Source organism: Biomphalaria glabrata, chromosome 2 (assembly GCF_947242115.1).
Source record: "Biomphalaria glabrata chromosome 2, xgBioGlab47.1, whole genome shotgun sequence".
NCBI lineage: Eukaryota > Metazoa > Mollusca > Gastropoda > Planorbidae > Biomphalaria > Biomphalaria glabrata.
In genome coordinates, this window is record NC_074712.1 from 22,594,670 (window position 1) to 22,610,523 (window position 15,854).

The 15,854-nt window shown below is 35.9% G+C and overlaps 1 protein-coding gene across 1 annotated transcript; it reads left to right on the forward strand.

Annotated features, from left to right (window-relative positions):
• The first annotated feature begins 1,022 nt into the window (after positions 1 to 1,022).
• LOC129924654 (uncharacterized) lies at positions 1,023 to 6,769 on the forward strand. Its single transcript, XM_056021123.1, has 4 exons — positions 1,023 to 1,453; positions 1,641 to 2,009; positions 2,109 to 2,511; positions 5,801 to 6,769. The coding sequence occupies exons 1-4, from the start codon at positions 1,023 to 1,025 to the stop codon at positions 6,767 to 6,769; spliced, it is 2,172 nt and encodes a 723-aa protein (XP_055877098.1).
• Positions 6,770 to 15,854: the final 9,085 nt, after the last annotated feature.

Here is a 15,854-nt window from a genome sequence, read left to right on the forward strand (position 1 = left end):
CACACACACACATACACATTGTTGATTAAATATTGTTAAATACTGATTACCTGGCCAATATTGGTTACAAAATGTTCAATACCGGAGATTAACTGGACAATACTAGTCACTAACTGAACAATACTAGTCACTAACTGAACAATACTGGTGAATGAGTGAACTATCCAGGTAAATAAGTAAACATTACTGGTGGTGACTAACTGTACTAACTACACTAGACAATATTAAATGGACGGCTATTGTTTCTACTTTTGGAAATTGATGTTTGACTCTCATTAGGTAAAGCTTTATCATCCGTAGTGGTAATCAATAGGCAGGATTGAGACATTTCCTTGATCTTTGGGCTCAAAGTCTTTATATTAATTCAATGTGTAAAACACCGCATATATTAGGGCCCTCTACGACAGTACAAGACTGTAGCTTCATTATAGCAAGTCATAGTCTGTAACAAAATATACTTATTAAATATAAGACATTAGAAGACATGATACAACATGAACAAGAATATTGATAATGCCTATATCTTCGATTCCGAATATAAAGGATGAGTGCAGTGTTTCACCTGATTGTGCATACCTAGTTGTAACTTGCATATTTGTCCACACTGATACAAGGACTTTGTCCGCCCATCTTCTACAAGTTTTTTCTTTGGGCCTCAAGTGTGTGTCGCGCAGCCATCATGAGAGCTCTCCAACGGTCTCTCTCAGAGACCAACTCCTGTCACCTACCTATCAGATACTTTCCTCTATGCCAGTGAGGGCGAAATAGAGCCTGAATTGATCTTTATAGCGCTTGGAGGGGGGAGGGGCTCTGTTACGCCATCCTTCTTTCGAATCATCAACAAAACATCGCATGTGGCATGCAGTTATCCACCATACTGGAGAGTTGTCCCAGTGGCATGCAGTTATCCACCATACTGGAGAGTTGTCCCAGTGGCATGCAGTTATCCACCATACTTGAGACTAGTCCCAGTGGCATGCAGTTATCCACCATACTGGAGAGTGGAGAGTTGTCATAGTGGCATGCAGTTATCCACCATACTTGAGACTAATCCCAGTGGCATGCAGTTATCCACCATACTGGAGAGTTGTCCTAGTGTCATGCAGTTATCCACCATACTGGAGAGTTGTCCCAGTGGCATGCAGTTATCCACCATACTTGAGAGTAATCCTAGTGTCATGCAGTTATCCACCATACTGGAGAGTTGTCCCAGTGGCATGCAGTTATCCACCATACTGGAGAGTTGTCCCAGTGGCATGCAGTTATCCACCATACTTGAGACTAGTCCCAGTGGCATGCAGTTATACACCATACTGGAGAGTTGTCCCAGTGGCATGCAGTTATCCACCTTACTGGAGAGTTGTCCCAGTGTCATGCAGTTATCCACCATACTTGAGACTAGTCCCAGTGGCATGCAGTTATCCACCATACTGGAGAGTGGAGAGTTGTCCTAGTGGCATGCAGTTATCCACCATACTTGAGACTAATCCCAGTGGCATGCAGTTATCCACCATACTGGAGAGTTGTCCTAGTGTCATGCAGTTATTCACCATACTGGAGAGTTGTCCCAGTGGCATGCAGTTATCCACCATACTTGAGAGTAATCCCAGTGTCATGTAGTTATCCACCATACTGGAGAGTTGTCCCAGTGGCATGCAGTTATCCACCATACTGGAGAGTTGTCCCAGTGGCATGCAGTTATCCACCATACTTGAGACTAGTCCCAGTGGCATGCAGTTATCCACCATACTGGAGAGTTGTCCCAGTGGCATGCAGTTATCCACCTTACTGGAGAGTTGTCCTAGTGTCATGCAGTTATCCACCATACTGGAGAGTTGTCCCAGTGGCATGCAGTTATCCACCATACTGGAGAGTTGTCCCACTGTCATGCAGTTATCCACCATACTGGAGAGTTGTCCTAGTGGCATGCAGTTATCCACCATACTGGAGAGTTGTCCCAGTGGCATGCAGTTATCCACCATACTGGAGAGTTGTCCCAGTGGCATGCAGTTATCCACCATACTTTAGAGTTGTCCTAGTGTCATGCAGTTATCCACCATACTGGAGAGTTGTCCTAGTGTCATGCAGTTATCCACCATACTGGAGAGTTGTCCTAGTGTCATGCAGTTATCCACCATACTGGAGAGTTGTCCCAGTGTCATCCAGTTATCCACCATACTGGAGAGTTGTCCCAGTGGCATGCAGTTATCCACCAAACTTGAGACTAATCCCAGTGTCATGCAGTTATCCACCATACTGGAGAGTTGTCCCAGTGGCATGCAGTTATCCACCATACTGGAGAGTTGTCCCAGTGGCATGCAGTTATCTACCATACCGTCCGATCCAGCAACGCTCTTGAATGGTAAGAAGTCCTTCTACATTGTCCACACCCACCTCCAGCAGAACAGAGGTATTTGTACTGTAGTCTTACCAGCGTCTGGCCTTTATGAAGTGAAGCCACCTTTGATGGAAGAGTTCAAGGAGCCTTACATGCCTTTGAAAGCTATTGATGTTATTGAATGCATTATCAATTAAAAAAATCCAGCCAGATCCTCCACTTGCTAGGATCTGGCCATCATAATAAGTACCTGGCCATCATAATGTATCAGTTTCACGAAGGCCATATGTTTTACCATTGACATATTAAATATGTCAATACACGGCATAAACAAAATTAACAATTACATAGAAACAAATATTTCTATAGATGTTATAACGTGGCAAGGGGATCTAGTTCAAAACTATAGTTACTATTGAATGATCTAGTGGCACCATTCCTTGCTATACGAAACAAATAAAGGTGGTGGAGGGGTGGGGGGGTGCGCCTGATGGGCTGCCCGTGGACTCGTACTGCCTCGCTCCAGGATCAATGTTGGGACTGCATCACTTGAGCCTCTTTGTGGACTACTGATCAAAAAGATTTTTTTCTGCTCTAATTGTTTATTCCTAACACGTTGATCTTCCTGTCGCCATTGTCCCCTCTTGTCCTGGGCCTATAGTCGCCATTGTCCCCTTGTGTCCTGGGCCTCTAGATGGTGGGCTGATAGAAAAAGAAACACGGCTCCCAGCAGCGAGATCGCCTAACATGGGAATGCTCTCTAGGTGTCAGTGGCCCCAATTAGGGCTCTCCCATTGAAGGCTCCGTTCTACTTGATTTTCGGACCGAATCGCTAACAGTCAAGATCTCAAAATGGTTTGTGCTTTATAGATCTGTTGTTCTCTCTATACAACTTTCAGTATTGAACATTTCACGTGGCATGTGTCAGCAGGTATTAGCAGCAAGTCAAGTGTAGACTGTCAGCAGATATACACAATTACAAAGCCTGTATTCTAAATACATTATGTGTTTCTATGACTTAGTTGGTCATTGGTCGTTTATTGCTTGAATAACTTTTCCTGTGTAGTTGTTACAGCTTAGTGAAAAATGGTCATTTTGAATGCCTGAGAAACCAATTGGTTTATGTTTGTCTTCGTGGTTTCAGGCACGAGTAGTTACCCACTGACAATGGACGCTAGTTGGATCCATCGTTAGCATTTCGTTCGGTAATAATCCAATTCAATTTGGTTTTCATTATAAACTGAAAGATATTTTCTGCCTGCTCATCATTTATGAATGTTCCTTTGATCTAGAGCTATACAGCATTTATAGTTCACTTTGAATCTATCTTTAGTCCACTTTGAATCTATCTTTAGTTCACTTTGGATCTATCTTTAGTTCACTTTGGATCTATCTCCAGTTCACTTCGGATCTATTTTTAGTTCACTTTGAATCTATCTTTAGTTCACTTTGGATCTATCTTTAGTTCACTTTGAATCTATCTTTAGTTCTCTTTGAATCTATCTTTAGTTCACTTTGGATTTATCTCCAGTTCACTTTGTATCTATCTTTAATTCACTTCGGATCTATCTTTAGTTCACGTTGGATCTATCTTTAGTTCACTTTGAATCTATCTTTAGTTCACTTTGAATCTATCTTCAATTCACTTCGGAACTATCTTTAGTTCACTTTGGATCTATCTTCAGTCCACTTTGAATCTATCTTTAGTTCACTTTGAACCTATCTTTAGTTCACTTTGAACCTATCTTTAGTTCACTTTGAATCTATCTTTAGTTCACTTCGGATCTATCTTTAGTTCACTTTGTCTATATCTTTAGTTCAGATTAGTTTAGATTTATTTTCAGTTCACTTTGGATTTATTTCCAGTCCACTTTGAATCTATCTTTAGTTCACTCTGGATCTATTTTTAGTTCACTTTGGACCTATCTTTAGTTCACTTTGGATCTAGCTTTAGTTCACTTTGTCTATATCTTTAGTTCACTTTGGATTTATTTTCAGTTCACTTTGGAGTTATTTTCAGTTCACTTTGGATCTATCTTTAGCTCACTTTGGATCTATTTTTAGTTCACTTTGGATCTATCTTTAGTTCACTTTGGATCTATCTTAAGTTCCTTTTGGATCAGGGTTAGGGTTAGGGCTAACCTTAACCCTAACCCTAACCCTAACCCTATCTTTCATTTTGGATTTATTTATAGTTCCATTTGGACATATTTTAAATTCACTTTGGATTTTAAATTTATTTTAAATTCACTTTAGTTCACTTTGTCTATATCTTCAGTTCACTTTGGATCTATCTTTAGTTCACTTTGGATCTATCTTTAGTTCATTCTGTATCTATCTTTAGTTCACTCTGGATCTATTTTTAGTTCACTTTGGATCTATCTTTAGTTCACTTTGTCTATATCTTTAGTTCACTTTTGGATCTATCTTCAGTTCACTTTGGATCTATCTTTAGTTCACTTTGGATCTATCTTTAGTTCACTTTGGATCTATTTTTAGTTCTCTTTGGATCTATCTTTAGTTCATTTTGGATCTATCTTTCATTTTGGATTTATTTATAGTTCACTTTGGACATATTTTAAATTCACTTTGGATCTATCTTTAATTCACTTTGGATCTATCTTTAGTTCACTTTGGATCTATCTTTAGTTAACAGTGCAGGAGTGTGTTTATTAGCATGTAATTTTTTTAAAACCAGACCGTGAAACAAAAATCTGATATAAATATGTCCTACTTTATTACAAACTCTTTCATCTCTACAAGATTCTATAATGGGTTGACCTCGAGTCATGTTCTGATTTGATCATATTCTAATAATGTTTTGACCATATTTTCATCATATTTTGACCATTATATTTTTTCTCTAACTGCTGTAATATTTTTGAAATAGACTATAAACTAAGTTTTTATCTTTATTTTAAGCCTATTTACCTTTAAGTAATTTCATTAGTCATTCTTATCTATCTATCTATCTATCTATCTATCTATCTATCTATCTATCTATCTATCTATCTATCTATATATATATATATATATATATATATATATATATATATATATATATATATATATATATTGATCTGTTGTACACATTTTAAACCGCAGAAAAAGAAAGTGCTGAGAACATCTAAGATTTAACAGACCTGGCAAGAAAGAGATTCTACTTAAGTTAGAAAAAAGAATAAGAAAGAAAAATGGTCAACAGATCGTGTGTGGTGCCCCAACGATTCAACAGACTACAGGATAGATGGAAATGAAAAGACAATTTAATTGACTAGCATTATAATAAAAAAGTCTGTAAAAACAAATTCCTTTGTGCATTCTGTTCTGTGGTAATTGTCTTATTTATTTCATCCAATCTGTCCGTAAGGCTACAGACTTGCCCTAATTTGTGGAGGATTTAGGGAAAAACTTGGCGGAACAGGCAACTAAAAACGTGTGCCTTTACTGTCCAGAATCTAGGTTCTGAGAGAATGTCTACTTTTAGGTAAGTCAACCAGTACCAGTCAACCAGTACCAGTCAACCAGTACCAGTCAACCAGTACCAGTCAACCAGTACCAGTCAACCAGTACCAGTCAACCAGTACCAGTCAACCAGTACCAGTACCAGTCAACCAGTACCAGTCAACCAGTACCAGTCAACCAGTACCAGTCAACCAGTACCAGTACCAGTCAACCAGTACCAGTCAACCAGTACCAGTCAACCAGTACCAGTACCAGTCAACCAGTACCAGTCAACCAGTACCAGTCAACCAGTACCAGTCAACCAGTACCAGTCAACCAGTACCAGTCAACCAGTACCAGTCAACCAGTACCAGTCAACCAGTACCAGTCAACCAGTACCAGTCAACCAGTACCAGTACCAGTCAACCAGTACCAGTCAACCAGTACCAGTCAACCAGTACCAGTCAACCAGTACCAGTCAACCAGTACCAGTCAACCAGTACCAGTACCAGTCAACCAGTACCAGTCAACCAGTACCAGTCAACCAGTACCAGTCAACCAGTACTGGTCAACCAGTACCGGTCAACCAGTACCAGTCAACCAGTACCAGTCAACCAGTACCAGTCAACCAGTACCAGTCAACCAGTACCAGTCAACCAGTACCAGTCAACCAGTACCAGTACCAGTCAACCAGTACCAGTCAACCAGTACCAGTACCAGTCAACCAGTACCAGTCAACCAGTACCAGTCAACCAGTACCAGTCAACCAGTCAACCAGTACCAGTCAACCAGTACCAGTCAACCAGTACCAGTCAACCAGTACCAGTCAACCAGTACCAGTCAACCAGTACCAGTCAACCAGTACCAGTCAACCAGTACCAGTCAACCAGTACCAGTCAACCAGTTGCTGACTCGTGTTCCTCAAAGTTGACGTTTAAAAAGTTGAAACTTAGATCAAGTCAATTTACACAGGAAGACAACTTGTGATCACTGTCGATATAGTCCCTGAGAGTGTTTTGGAAACAATTCAACGAAATAATAATGCTATACGAAAGCGAATGCGTGAATTTAAAAAATAGTATGAATGGAGATATCAAAATAGCTAATCGACCTAAATCCATTTTTTTAATAAAAACATTTGCTTGTAGGTCTACATATATTTAGATCTAGATTTAGAGGAACATTTATGCCAAGTTTTATCAAGATTGTTCAAACGTTTTTGTTTTCTATTCGTAACATACATACATACATACATACATACATACATACATACATACATACATACATACATACATACGCTTTACTTTCTACCTTACTTCTACTTTATAATATATATATATACTATTTATAGTTTAATTATAAAAATACTCTAACAAAATGTACACAGTAACGATTATTCTACTTATGACCATCGTAATGACTCACACTACTAATGTATTACCACAGAGAGTCAAAATTTAATCTTATCTTTTGGTGTCGGGAGGATTTATGACTAACTTCCACCTCCCAAGATACAGGTAGAGACTCACTCTACTCCAGGTAAGTCTGAGATCAATGTACTATCTAATGAACTAACAGAGAATCTCTATCCTGTGCTCTAAATTTAAAACTCAGGTAAGCTTCAAGATTAACGGTTCTTGAACTCACAGGGCGATTTCACCAGCAGACATCTCACTGGTTGTGTTCACTTTGACTCTTCTATTGATGCCATTTTTGAATGCTTGAGTCTCTATAGAACCAGGAGGGAGATGTTCCAGACGTAGGAGAACCCAATGGACAATCTGAGGGGAAAGCCAGTGCGTATTTTCACTGCTAATGTATAAGTTCACTATAAACACTTGACTGGCTTCTAGTACGCTGTTATCTCAAAAGAAAATCTTCTCCAACAGGCGCAGCACAAATAGTCCATAAACCTTACCTCCAAACCTCCACTTTCAAGTGATCCTAATTCAGTTTTTTAGGTCATGTAGTAGACCAAATAAGTTGTTCAATGGATTCCAGCTGTACAGAGAAGTATTCTGTGGTAGTGATAGAGATGTCTTCATCTTGTCTCAGTCTAGAACTTTGATGGGAAGTTCATAAAGTTTCATAGATACGTTTGAAAACTTTCTGGTCTTTTTTCTTGATTCATTGGTGACGATTGCCCTGAATGAAGCAAACTAGTGGGGAAAAATAGCTCAAAATGTTTACTGAAGATGTTTACTCAAAATGTTTACTCAAGATGTTTACTCAAGATGTTTACTCAAGATGTTTACTCAAGATGTTTACTCAAGATGTCTACTCATACTGTGAGTTTTGCGGTTTTTGGATCTAAAGGACCAACTGAAAACGAGCACATAGTCAAAGACACTAAGAGATTCTGTTTTATACCAAGTTCAATAAACTCTAAGCGTATCCTAAAACTAATGTTATATCACTTATCATGTCCCTAATGTAATAGGTTTTAACATAATCATTGCCCTAACACAATAATTTTTAATCTAATCATGTACCTAATGTAATGTTTTAACCTAATCATGGCCCAAATGCAACCATTTTTAACATAATCCTGCCCGTAAAGTAATAAGTTCTAACCTCATCACTAATTCTAGCTCTGATATATAGGCCTACATTGTAGACTCAGATAGAATCAGAGCTCTTCAAGTCCAAGCTCTTCAAGTCCAAGCTTCACAAACAAGGCTTGGTGTGGACGGAAAGCTGGACTTGATTTCTTGGTGCCACTCGCTTCTCATTTGGTTTCAAACGTTTCAACTTCAAGTCAAAGAACAAATTAAGACTATTGGCCAATCAAACACTTCAGCTGTTAGGAAGAACAAGGAAACTTCAAGTGCTTTCTTTTATGCAGCATTCTTTTCATCTGGGAAGGTAAACTCCTAGATCATAGCCATTTAATGAGGCCATTCTCGGCATCCATGTGATCAAGTTTTGTAGCTCTCCAACTTGATCATTAAAGAGCTGCAGAGCTCTAACAGGAAGTGTTTTGTTTGCTTTTGGAGTTGCGTAAAAGATCCAACTGCAGTGTTAGTGTTACATCTCATCTCCCTCCTAGGTAGAGTTGATCAGCTGGACCGGGACAGGGTGGGAGGAGCGAACAAAGGACGTCAATCAAAGAGCCAATGTTATTAAGAAAGATCTGGAAGCTTTAATTTCATAGGCCAGTAAGCTTACACAAAATTTAGTGCAATAAAAAAAAATTTGAGCGCTTGATGTCTAAAAATGACCTGACTCCCTCAATTCGTTAAACTTTGATTTGTTTCAAATGAAATCATAGCAATTAAATCAAATCAAATCAACAAATTGTACCCAATACTTTGTTTCTTCTACAAAACTATCATAGAAACCTTCACTTGGCTACTAGAGTTTTACTTGTGATCAAGAACAGTATGAATGAATGTACAGTGCAACATAAAACTTTATGACAAATGTTCAGAATGTAAAAATATCATGTTAATTGTTTTGATATTTCTTAATAGATCTCAATAATAAGTCTTAAGACTATAAAAGGGTGTACTTGATGTTCCTGCAGTTAAAAAAATATTGTTTGCCGCAAATGAATTGTTTAAAACCACTAAATATTGACCTAACTCACTAATCAGATTCCCACTATAAACAGAAATTAAACACCTCCACGTGGCTCACAAACAAATTCCGAACAACCTCATTCATAATACTGCATAGAAGCTTTTGGCAAAAAATATTTAACATTTTATAATACTGCTACTTTCAAGTGCAAATATTTACTCCCATAACTTCTACCAGGATCTTACTTTACCCTCTTCAAATGCAGACTGTCTAAATAGTTGTTAATTGCATCATTTTTTTTTTGATAATCAAAGTTATTGATATCACATGACCAGAAAACAGGAAATGTGTTTTATCCCTGACCACATGTTGAAAAATTTTACAAATTTTAATTAAACTTTTTAGTTAGTAACTAAAAAAAAGTAAATAAACTACGATTTTAACTAAACTTTTTTATTCTAGTTAAAAAATGGCCTTAATTATTTTTTTTTAATTAAACTAAAAGTTTCTAGCTTTTAAGTTAACTTTTGCCCATCACTACTTATAAGCTTTCTTATACCCGCTTCTAGCTTTCTTATACCTGCTTCTTGCTTTCTTATCTTATACCTGCTTCTAGCTTTCTTATATCTGCTTCTAGCTTTCTTATACCTGCTTCTAGCTTTCTTATACCTGCTTCTGGCTTTCTTATACCTGCTTCTAGCTTTCTTATACCTGCTTCTAGCTTTCTTATACCTGCTTCTAGCTTTCTTATCTTATACCTGCTTCTAGCTTTTTTATACCTGCTTCTAGCTTTCTTATACCTGCTTCTAGCTTTCTTATACCTGCTTCTAGCTTTCTTATACCTGCTTCTGGCTTTCTTATACCTGCTTCTAGCTTTCTTATACCTGCTTCTAGCTTTCTTATACCTGCTTCTAGCTTTCTTATCTTATACCTGCTTCTAGCTTTTTTATACCTGCTTCTAGCTTTCTTATACCCGCTTCTAGCTTTCTTATACCTGCTTCTAGCTTTCTTATACCTGCTGCTAGCTTTCTTTTATCTGGCTCTAGCTTTCCTATACCTGCTTCTAGCTTTCTTTTATCTGGCTCTAGCTTTCATATACCTGCTTCTTGATTGCTTTTACCTTCTTCAAGCTTTCTTATACCTGGCTCTAGCTTTCTTATACATCTTCTAGCTTTCTTATACCTGGCTCTAGCTTTCTTATACCTGCCTCTAGCTTTCTTATACATGCTTCTAGCTTTCTTATACCTGGCTCTAGCTTTCTTATACCTGCTTCAAGCTTTCACTTTGCATTGCTTTGTTGTTTTTGTTTCCATAAGACTTTGAAAGACTATTTCCCAATGATTCTAAATAACATTTTGAAGTTCACATTACAGATAGTGGAGGAGAGTGAAAGGGGGGGGGGGCTACCTATTTAAGTAGCATCTCTTACGCTGTAAGTAAAACTATGAAAATAATTATGAAAATAAAATAATGAAGAGTTTTTGTCTACAGAATTACTTACAGTGTTAAATAAGAATTGTATGTAACATAAAAAAATGTTAGTTGTAAAATCTATTTACGTTTATGAAGCTAATGATGATCTATAATTTCTAATTACATTGATGAATGTGATGCTTAATTAGTGAAAAGAGTCTTTGCATTCAGCTCTGCATAATCAGGTTCTCACTAAACAGTCCAGCTTATGAGGTGGTGCGCCATACGTTAGTGTACATCTTGTTCTGTATTCCACTCTGGACTGAATACAAAGACACAATGTCGTAAGGTCACACACACATATGTCATTGATTATTATGACATTGTCTTCGAGACCTTAGATTTAAAAAAAAAGTGACCTCGAAGACTCGCTGTGACCTGTAAGTATTCTGTCACATTATTGGCCAGATTTTCGTTTTGAGTCTGCTCCTAGTTTTTAAAATGTTTGTGTTCAATCTCAGCTGTAGAAGTTTATTTGCTACGATCCCAAGGAATCAAACCGATCAATCAGAATTAAGACGAGAGACTTTGTATCTCAATGAATTGATCTGTACACGTAAATGTGAAAAAAATGATTCGTTCTTAACTTGAGAAATGTAAACACTACATGACAATGTGAGTTGAACAGTTGGCCATGTCTCAAAACATCTTTCAAGTTTTCAGTTCAACCTTTTTACTGTGTTGCTAGTTTGAAACTTTCCTGACATTACATACACGTTATCCAAAGCTAGTGTAAGTTAGACTATCTTTAATGAACTGATGTCAATATGTTGGTAATTGACAACGTTAAGATTAGCTTGCGAATATTTTCACATTTGACTAAATTGTCATTAGTCAATACTAGTGATTATTTAAACTAATTTATAATATATATATTCAAATAATATATTTTGTTGTATGAACTATGGCAGTATGTTGAATATATTTTGTTGTATGAACTATGGCAGTATGTTGAACATATTTTGTTGTATGAACTATGGCAGTATGTTGAACATAATTTGTTGTATGAACTATGGCAGTATGTTGAACATATTTTGTTGTATGAACTATGGCAGTATGTTGAACATATTTTGTTGTATGAACTATGGCAGTTTGTTGAACATATTTTGTTGTATGAACTATGGCAGTAATGTTCAATATATTTTGTTGTATGAACTATGGCAGTATGTTGAACATATTTTGTTGTATGAACTATGGCAGTATGTTGAACATATTTTGTTGTATGAACTATGGCAGTATGTTGAAATATTTTGTTGTATGAACTATGGCAGTATGTTGAACATATTTTGTTGTATGAACTATGGCAGTATGTTGAACATATTTTGTTGTATGAACTATGGCAGTATGTTGAACATATTTTGTTGAATAAACTATGGCAGTATGTTGAACATATTTTGTTGTATGAACTAAGGCAGTATGTTGAACATATTTTGTTGTATGAACTATGGCAGTATGTTGAACATATTTTGTTGTACGAACTATGGCAGTATGTTGAACATATTTTGTTGTATGAACTATGGCAGTATGTTGAACATATTTTGTTGTACGAACTATGGCAGTATGTTGAACATATTTTGTTGTATGAACTATGGCAGTATGTTGAACATATTTTGTTGTATGAACTATGGCAGTATGTTGAACATATTTTGTTGTATGAACTATGGCAGTATGTTGAACATATTTTGTTGTATGAACTATGGCAGTATGTTGAACATATTTTGTTGTATGAACTGTGGCAGTATGTTGAGCATATTTTGTTGTACGAACTATGGCAGTATGTTGAACATATTTTGTTGTACGAACTATGGCAGTATGTTGAACATATTTTTTTGTATGAACTATGGCAGTATGTTGAACATATTTTGTTGTATGAACTATGGCAGTATGTTGAACATATTTTGTTGTATGAACTATGGCAGTATGTTGAGCATATTTTGTTGTACGAACTATGGCAGTATGTTGAGCATATTTTGTTGTACGAACTATGGCAGTATGTTGAACATATTTTGTTGTACGAACTATGGCAGTATGTTGAACATATTTTGCTGTGCGAACTATGGCAGTATGTTGAACATATTTTGTTGTATGAACTATGGCAGTATGTTGAACATATTTTGTTATATGAACTATGGCAGTATGTTGAACATATTTTGTTGTATGAACTATGGCAGTATGTTGAAATATTTTGTTGTATGAACTATGGCAGTATGTTGAAATATTTTGTTGTATGAACTATGGCAGTATGTTAAACATATTTTGTTGTATGAACTATGGCAGTATGTTGAACATATTTTGTTGTATGAACTATGGCAGTATGTGGAACATATTTTTTTTTATGAACTATGGCAGTATGTTGAACATATTTTGTTGTATGAACTATGGCAGTATGTTGAGCATATTTTGTTGTACGAACTATGGTAGTATGTTGAGCATATTTTGTTGTACGAACTATGGCAGTATGTTGAACATATTTTATTGTACGAACTATGGCAGTATGTTGAACATATTTTGCTGTGCGAACTATGGCAGTATGTTGAACATATTTTGTTGTATGAACTATGTCAGTATGTTGAACATATTTTTTTGTATGAACTATGGCAGTATGTTGAACATATTTTGTTATATGAACTATAGCAGTATGTTGAACATATTTTGTTGTATGAACTGTGGCAGTATGTTGAGCATATTTTGTTGCACGAACTATGGCAGTATGTTGAACATATTTTGTTGTACGAACTATGGCAGTATGTTGAACATATTTTGTTGTACGAACTATGGCAGTATGTTGAACATATTTTGTTGTATGAACTATGCCAGTATGTTGAACATATTTTTTTGTATGAACTATGGCAGTATGTTGAACATATTTTGTTGTATGAACTATGGCAGTATGTTGAGCATATTTTGTTGTACGAACTATGGCAGTATGTTGAGCATATTTTGTTGTACGAACTATGTCAGTATGTTGAACATATTTTATTGTACAAACTATGGCAGTATGTTGAACATATTTTGCTGTGCGAACTATGGCAGTATGTTGAACATATTTTGTTGTATGAACTATGTCAGTATGTTGAACATATTTTGTTGTATGAACTATGGCAGTATGTTGAACATATTTTGTTGTATGAACTATGGCAGTATGTTGAATATATTTTGTTGTATGAACTATGGCAGTTTGTTGAACATATTTTGTTGTATGAACTATGGCAGTATGTTGAACATATTTTGTTGTATGAACTATGGCAGTATGTTGAGCATATTTTGTTGTACGAACTATGGCAGTATGTTGAACATATTTTGTTGTATGAACTATGGCAGTATGTTGAGCATATTTTGTTGTACGAACTATGGCAGTATTTTGAACATATTTTGTTGTACGAACTATGGCAGTATGTTGAACATATTTTTTTGTATGAACTATGTCAGTATGTTGAACATATTTTGTTGTATGAACTATGGCAGTATGTTGAATATATTTTGTTGTATGAACTATGGCAGTATGTTGAACATATTTTGTTGTACGAACTATGGCAGTATGTTGAACATATTTTGTTGTATGAACTATGGCAGTATGTTGAACATATTTTGTTGTATGAACTATGGCAGTATGTTGAACATATTTTGTTGTATGAACTATGGCAGTATGTTGAACATATTTTGTTGTATGAACTATGGCAGTATGTTGAACATATTTTGTTGTATGAACTGTGGCAGTATGTTGAGCATATTTTGTTTTACGAACTATGGCAGTATGTTGAACATATTTTGTTGTACGAACTATGGCAGTATGTTGAACATATTTTTTTGTATGAACTATGGCAGTATGTTGAACATATTTTGTTGTATGAACTATGGCAGTATGTTGAACATATTTTGTTGTATGAACTATGGCAGTATGTTGAGCATATTTTGTTGTACGAACTATGGCAGTATGTTGAGCATATTTTGTTGTACGAACTATGGCAGTATGTTGAACATATTTTGTTGTACGAACTATGGCAGTATGTTGAACATATTTTGCTGTGCGAACTATGGCAGTATGTTGAACATATTTTGTTGTATGAACTATGGCAGTATGTTGAACATATTTTGTTATATGAACTATGGCAGTATGTTGATCATATTTTGTTGTATGAACTATGGCAGTATGTTGAAATATTTTGTTGTATGAACTATGGCAGTATGTTGAAATATTTTGTTGTATGAACTATGGCAGTATGTTGAACATATTTTGTTGTATGAACTATGGCAGTATGTTGAACATATTTTGTTGTATGAACTATGGCAGTATGTTGAACATATTTTGTTGTATGAACTATGGCAGTATGTTGAACATATTTTGTTGTACGAACTATGGCAGTATGTTGAACATATTTTGTTGTATGAACTATGGCAGTATGTTGAACATATTTTTTTGTATGAACTATGGCAGTATGTTGAACATATTTTGTTATATGAACTATGGCAGTATGTTGAACATATTTTGATGTATGAACTGTGGCAGTATGTTGAGCATATTTTGTTGTACGAACTATGGCAGTATGTTGAACATATTTTGTTGTACGAACTATGGCAGTATGTTGAACATATTTTGTTGTACGAACTATGGCAGTATGTTGAGCATATTTTGTTGTATGAACTATGCCAGTATGTTGAACATATTTTTTTGTATGAACTATGGCAGTATGTTGAACATATTTTGTTGTATGAACTATGGCAGTATGTTGAGCATATTTTGTTGTACGAACTATGGCAGTATGTTGAGCATATTTTGTTGTACGAACTATGGCAGTATGTTGAACATATTTTATTGTACGAACTATGGCAGTATGTTGAACATATTTTGCTGTGCGAACTATGGCAGTATGTTGAACATTTTTTGTTGTATGAACTATGTCAGTATGTTGAACATATTTGGTTGTATGAACTATGTCAGTATGTTGAACATATTTTGTTGTATGAACTATGGCAGTATGTTGAAATATTTTGTTGTATGAACTATGGCAGTATGTTGAAATATTTTGTTGTATGAACTATGGCAGTATGTTGAACATATTTTGTTGTATGAACTATG

What these genes read in the sequence shown, in the direction of transcription:
- LOC129924654 (XM_056021123.1), top strand. Translation starts at nt 1,023, where the DNA reads ATGCAGTTATCCACCATACTTGAGACTAATCCCAGTGGCATGCAGTTA. An exon ending in GAGAGTGGAGAGTTGTCCTA is followed by an intron (nt 1,454 to 1,640) that starts GTGGCATGCAGT and finishes CATACTGGAGAG; the next exon opens with TTGTCCCAGTGGCATGCAGT. An exon ending in TGCCTTTGAAAGCTATTGAT is followed by an intron (nt 2,512 to 5,800) that starts GTTATTGAATGC and finishes TCCAGAATCTAG; the next exon opens with GTTCTGAGAGAATGTCTACT.